Here is a 7,035-nt window from a genome sequence, read left to right as displayed (position 1 = left end):
CTGGAGGATCGAACCGCGGTCCCTGTGCTTTGCCAAGCTTGTTTCAAGTAGGTGCTTTAGACCACTGAGCCATCTCTCCAGCCCTGGACTGTATGATTTTGAAGACTAACCGTAAATTTTGTTTTGAAGTGTGGCCTGAGCTTTCTCTCCAGGATACCTGTATCAACCCACCTGTTTTGCCACAATACTGTGAATCCTACAGGACCTTAATTCTGTCTCATAAATCCCATTGGTTATCTATGGCTGTCAGAATGAGCGATTTGGTGGCTGCGGCTCTGTTCTAGACATTGCTTCTGCTGACTTACCGAATACTGGGAGACCATTTCAGGTAATATGATATGCTGACACTTTTCCTTTCTGGTAACATGTCACTGTGGGCTTATGAATAGTGTGGAATCAGTATTCTAAGAAGCTATGACAGAATTGGGACAGGACCCCAGCACTCCAGATTGAGTTTCTCTATGGCTTAGTGGAGGACACCAGGTAAGTGTTTCTAGATGAGTGTTTCTTCTCTTCAGTTACCAGATGTCTCTTGAAAGAGAGTCCCTGCCTCCCTGCCTTCTAATAGTCTTCAGCATTGCTTTCTGTCATTCTTTGTTATCCTAAACTTGGTGAAACTTAGCCCATGTCAGTGACAGTAGGTGCTACTTACAGCGAGCACAGTATTTGTGTACAAATCCAATAATTTCACTAGATTACCACATACCTTATTAGTAATGAGCAACTGTTCTGATGTAATTTTTTCCCTGCCCTTTGAATGTAGAAATGTCCCCCCATCTCTTAGAAATTCCACATTACTTTTGCACTTGTACATCTTCAAAGCTTTTATAATTAAGCGTGCAAGCACTGGGAATCTATGTCAAAGTTTGATTTAGGCTGTGCAGCTTTTCTACACTAGTTCAGTTTTTCGCTCTGAAAAGGAAGGTTAACCCAAAAGTATGATAACTATAAAGAAAAGAATTTAACAAACGCTGGACCTTATGACCCAGCTATTCATAGACTATGATAAGAACCTATGAAAGGCTAAATTTGGCTCATCCCACTGAGAACACATTTTATAAAATATTCTGTCTTGAATTTTCTCTGAATACTGGCTTGCCTAACAAATGCCATTTCAGAATAGATGCCTTTAACATCACATCAGACAGAAATCACAGTGGAATGGTAGTTAATGATGCAATTAGCTTGATCGTGGAATACATCTGCAAAGTGATTTGATTTTCCCAGTAACTTATATGAATAGCTCAAACTTTGTTTACATAACTCTTCACAAATGAATTGCTGAGTCCATACAAGACTTCCCATATGAAAAAGACCTAGAGCTAGGGAGATAGCTCAGCAGCCTAAGCGCCTGCCTGGCAAGTGTAAGACTCAAATTTGATCCTCGGTACCACATGCTGTGCTGGCCCTGGAGTCCCAGGTGCACTGTGCCAGCTACCAAAACTGGGCATGGTAGCGCACACCTGTGATGCCAGTACTGAGGAGGCTGAGACAGGAGGATCACTATGAGTCTTGGACAATGGGTCAGCGAAGATGGGGTGGAGGAGGAAAGGAGAACAAGAGTGGAGTCTTGCGAGAGGCAGGGTGGAAGGAAGGTTGTTGTTACCTCTTGAAGGCTTCGTGTGGCCCAGGCACAAGCAGGCAAGTGACAGATGCCCTGGAGGGCCTGGTCCTCCAGTCTCTGGGAGTTGGCTGGCCCCTTTCACCCTTGTGCCTGGCACTGTGGATGAGTACATCCTTTCCCACTCTTCAGAAGGGTGTGTTGTATCAGTTCCAGACCTTGTCTCTAATTCTTTCCTCGTGTTCACTTAGTACTCATCCTCCACCCTGCCACCCGTCAGCCTGTTTCCCACACACGCCTCTGCTTCTCCTTCCCCGAAGCACTGCTCAGCCTCTGTAAATGTTCTCCAAGTCCAGCTTTCATCTTCTTCATGTAATATTTCTTGTAATATCATTCCTTCCTGATATCATCATTGCTTATTCTTTCACTTGGATTTCAGAGACTGAACAAATAAGACACTTTAAAAAGTTCTCCATAGCAAAGGTGGACAAGCTTTGTAAAGGGCTAGTGAGTATTTTCACCTTTGTGAGCCACCTTTATCAGTGTTTTACAGCCTTTTTTTTTTTAAAACTCCTTTAAAGTAGAAAAGCTACTCTTAGCTCACCCCTGCTAGCAGCAGACTGGATTTGCTCTATCAAATATGGTTGCCAACCCCTGCTTTGATGCGTCAAACACTTTGATGGTCCACCAGTAAATACCAGCTGATAAAAATAGGTAATGTTTATTAGCACCTATGATGTGCCAGGTTTGTGATTGGTATTATTTCACTTAGGCCTTACCACATCTCCCTGAGGGAAGTGCTACGTTGTGCATACAAGGTACAGTGAGTTTATGGGCCTGGCCCGAGGTAGCATAGCCTGTTGCTTCAGTAGTATATTTGATTGAGAGTGATGTTTCCCTGAGGCTGAAAGTCTGCTCTTTGGAAATGTGTGTTATCCACACTGATACCCCCAAAGCATTGAACATGATCCGAAACCTGTTTACGTAATTCTGTGTGCATCGCTATCTGTAGGACTCTACACATTTTCGTAGGCCTGCACTTACTCTCTCCTTTCTCTTTTCATCAGTGCATTCCTGGATACCGGGCCGAGGAAGCCGTGGAGCTGTTGAAGACCTTCTACAAACAGGAGAATCCAAATGGTCAGTGCTCCCCTGACAAAAGTAGTGGGCCTCCCTTAGTACTTGCCAGTACGGGGAGAGGCTGGTGTGAGCCTGCATCTTAAGTGCTTCTTTTTTTATTCTTGCCACAGCACCAAAATCGAAAGTTCGGAAAAAGGAATGTCAGAAACCCTGAACTTTGTCTGATGAAAGACCTGTGTCTCAGTGACCTGGACAGTGTTCCTGGACTGCAGGCTGTTGACATCGATGAATCATGTGTTTATATGTTGTCGCTCTGTGGGTAAATGGTGTCTCTCATCATTTGCTATGTTAAGGGGACAAATTAGCACTTCTTAAAAGTCTGACAATTGTAAACAACTATTAGCTTTTCCCCAAGCTGAGAGCACATTTTCAGAAGGGGAAAAATTAAGGCTTGAGGCTTCAGAAATTAGAAACAGTGCATGCCCTTCAGCCGCAGCTGTGCCCCGCCAGGACAGTGCTGGCTCCCCAGGGGACATGTCCAGATCCATGCCCTTCCTGAGCCTGGGCAGAGTGCAGATGCTTTCTCCAGGGTGGGCCCTCAGCACGGAGCCTCAGTGTTTACAGCCCCATGTTCCCGCGGGGCACTGGGGACCTGGCTTCTTTCTAGGTTTTATGAGTTGTGTGCACACAACCGTGATCATGTGGTCCTTAGCGCTGATCTTTTGCTTTTATAAAGCATTTAAGAAAATGAATACTTCTAAAGCAAGTGCTTTTGAGTCATTTTTTATTTGTAGCATATTGCTATAATAAAGTCCTATTTATGTCTTCTTTGAAGAGGAACAGTCTTTAAAAGATAAAAGCATAAATGGAAAAATTCCTCATTATTGACCAATTATTTTGTGTGAGGGGCCCTTTGTACCCTGGAACAAAATAAAGAATCCTGCAGGTCCTCATAAAGCTTGTCTCCCAGACACAGAGGACAGATGAAGAGTGTAGCTGACTTATGCACTTTGCTAGAAAGTGCTAAGAGTTACAGCAAAAGAAACGGGGCCTGGGTTGAAGGAGATGGGGGTGCCACTTGGTAGTAGGAGTGCTCCTTGGTACAATAGTATGATCAGTTTGACCTAAATAGCTGCTTAAAAATACAGATCATAATCTTTAATATCTAAAATTTACTATTTGCAACACAGGAAAAAGTATCTACAGCCAGGGTTTCTGATTGTGGTGTGGATTGAAGCGAGGGGTCACGGGTGCAGAGGGCTGCTGCAGAGCTGTGCTGTGCGCCTCTGCCCAGAAGGGGGCCTCGCTGTTCCACCAGAAGCACAGGGCCAGGCCCTGGCTGCCGAGCAGAGTCCTCTCGCTTGCCTCTCCAGTGGATTTGTTTCCTTGATGCAAAGCATCTGTATTTGTTGATTCTGCCATTTGAGCGATGTCTCTGACTTGTTTGTTTTGAATTACATTACGGGCTGGAATGTAATTGTGGTAGAAGTATTTTTATATCGCTGAGAGTAGCAGCTAATCACAGTTACATGGTTCAGAGGATTTATAATTGCTAGCTTTTGTAAGCGTGCATTTTAACCGCATTTGCAAAGTTTTATGGAGAACAATATGCATGATTTTAAATCTATAATAATGTTGCCTGCACCTTCTCTGTAGTTTTTCCTATTTTAAAAATTGTCTTCTCATTAAATTTTAGTGCCTTGACTAGCTTGCTCTGTCTTGCAGTTGGCTATAATTCACTCTGGATCCTTACGCTGTTCTGCAAGCTCCCTCTTTGCATTTGTTGCCTTCACAGCACTTTCTTGGGGATTTGTTGGAGGGCAAACAACTTGGTCCTCTGGAGAGTATACTCAGTACCTCTTGCTGAGCATCGTGTGCCTGCAGTTTCTTTGTAAACATGCCAAATAAATGTAGGGAAAAGCAAAAAAAGAGATTTTAAAAAAGATGAAAAAAAGATAAAAACACAGACAAAAGTTGTATCTGAGCATTTTATCCCAGAAGCAATCACTACTGAAAGAATCAAAATAAAGTAAGAAATACGGAAGGACAGAAAAGACCGTGCAGTATACACATGCCTTGTCTTTGCTGTGTTTGGGAGAATAGTAAGGAGTGTTTCCTGATCCCTAAGCTTGGATGCACAGTTTAATCTCAGTTTACCACATTTTAAATATTTTCTCTGGTGTCTACCTTACAGAAAAGTCTATAGTAAAATTTCGGACAGGTATAGAATTGTGGGCATCAGAAATTAAGTCTGCAGAATTTAGGCAACAGTTTTCACAGGAATTGTGTATATTGAGCTGATCTAGCTTCAGCATTCTCCAGCTTAAAATATTAAGATGTCCCAGCTCTAAATCTTGCTGTCAGTCGACTGATAACTGGTAGTGCTTCTCTAAGAAACCAGCTAAGCATCTTGCTTTGTGCATGAGACAGTTCTAAAAGTTGTGGGATACAAAAAGTTTTAGACTCACTGCCCTGTTAAGAGAAATTAGGGAGAAATGATTACATCTAAGCTGCCAGCTAGCTGGTATTTGCTGGGTTTTGCAACAAACCTTGCTGAGAATGGGTGGCATGCTACACAGGCAGGCTTCAGGTGCTGGTACAGGGTCATGTTAAGATAGCTCTGCTTTGTTGCTTGGCACAAGACTGTGTTGTATCTGAAATACTACAAAAAGAAAATAGCCACAAACTCCAATGTAGGCAAGATCTGTTCATTTTTCTCTTGAATAGTTACATACATCATGGCCCTTTACCCTGAAGAACTTTGATATTTGATAAGCGTATGGTAGTCTCTTATATAACACTGTATAGTTAATGATTTCAGTAAATCTTACATTGGTATATCTTACTTTTTTTTTTTTTTTTTTTTTTGTCATTTCAAAATAGGGTCTCACTGTCACTCAGGCTGGCCTAGAACTCACTTCAGAGCCAGGCTGGCCTCAAACTCTCATCACTATTCCAGTTTTGTCACTTGTTCCAAGTATGCCCTTTAGGGAATTTCCTTCAACTCCCTGCAGTGTCAGATTCATCCTATGGGTAGGTGTGGCACTGAATTAACCTTGTATCTTTAGCTACTTCTTTTTTAAAGCTTTTAATCAAAACTTCCGAAGCCTTAACATTGTCTTTTATTATCTTATTTTGTCTTTGTTTTGCAGTGCTGGAGATTGAACCCAGGGCCTCAGCCATACTAATCATGTGCTCTGTCCCTGAAGTACTGTGCCTGGTACCATGCTGACATTCTTAGTAGCAGTCATTATGCCTCAGCTGCCACCACTGCTTTTTTTGTGCCCACTACTTTGTTACATTCAGGCTGTGCATGTGAGCTGACTCTATGCTCCCCTCAGAGTGTCGGATCTGGAGGTACACAAAGGCCATCTTAACTGCATAGGTGATGTTAATTTTGGCCACCTGGCCAGTATGTCAGGTTGATTCACTTTATAATTTGTTTTGTTTTTCTCCATTGTAATAATCTGGAGAGAGGAACTGTTCATTTCTGTTACTTTTCTTAAAATGCATTTGATGCTGGAAAGGTAGGAAGGAAAATTATTGTTATAAATTTAATAGTCATTTTCTCCCTTTTACTCTGCTAAAATTCACAAAATTTAGTTTCTAACAACATTTTGGAGCACTGTTCTTAATAAAAACTAGAATAAATTTTGTTCTTCTCAGCAAAACAATCATTATAAATCTTATAGCTAACAAGATTTCAGAAAAATAGATCAAAGATATGTCTGAGATCACAGATGGTCTCTGGAGATCCAATAGGATATAGAACTTGTGACCATAACATACAAGTTTTCTTGAGTTTCCATGGAGACACCTAGACTTAAAATGTTTTAAGCAGTGCTACTTGAGTATTAGGAAAAATAAGAAAAGCCAAGCCTCTTTAAAAAAAAAGTCAGTTTTTTGTTTGTTTGTTGTCTTTTTTTTTTTTTTTTGTAGATTTCCGGTTTAAAATCCCTGGTGAAGCGAATGCTTGTCCTTCCTGGTCATTCCACATGCCCTGGCCTTGAGGAGCCTCAGGGAAAAGAGGCTTTAGCAGCTGGTTTCCCTGCCCTGTGGCAAAGGATTGAGACTGCACTGACTTCATATTGAAGACAACTGCCAGCTATTCCCTTACTGCATAAATTTAATTATGTGTAGTGAGGAAAGGGGTGATGGCGACGTTATTTTTAATAGATAATACTGACATAAGTTGCAGTGACCATTTGACATCTTTAGGATCCTGTGGTTATTCAAGTTGAACAAACAAAAGCAGGCTCATGTGAGTAATTCTCACCTGATTTTGATGTGGATTTTACTAGCCTAAATGCCATGTATCCTTGACTAGTCAGGAGGCTGTGTTGGGTGTAGTTTGAGGAGGCTCTCTGCCCAACCCCACTTCAGTCTGGCTCAGG

At 41.9% G+C, this 7,035-nt stretch overlaps 1 protein-coding gene across 1 annotated transcript in view; it reads left to right on the top strand.

Annotated features, from left to right (window-relative positions):
* Positions 1-4,345, top strand: part of Adat2 (adenosine deaminase, tRNA specific 2) — a 22,662-nt gene extending 18,317 nt beyond the window's left edge. The window contains exons 4-6 of the mRNA XM_004628585.2: positions 222-328; positions 2,629-2,701; positions 2,812-4,345. Coding sequence (XP_004628642.1) covers positions 222-328; positions 2,629-2,701; positions 2,812-2,855 — 224 coding nt within the window. The 3' untranslated portion in view covers positions 2,856-4,345. The remainder of the gene's footprint in view (positions 1-221; positions 329-2,628; positions 2,702-2,811) is intronic.
* The last annotated feature ends 2,690 nt before the right edge of the window (positions 4,346-7,035 follow it).

This window comes from Octodon degus, unplaced genomic scaffold (genome assembly GCF_000260255.1).
Source record: "Octodon degus isolate 3935 unplaced genomic scaffold, OctDeg1.0 scaffold00024, whole genome shotgun sequence".
In the NCBI taxonomy this organism is placed as follows: Eukaryota; Metazoa; Chordata; class Mammalia; order Rodentia; family Octodontidae; genus Octodon; species Octodon degus.
Note: the sequence above shows the minus strand (reverse complement) of the source record. Positions and strands in the feature narration are given on the sequence as shown.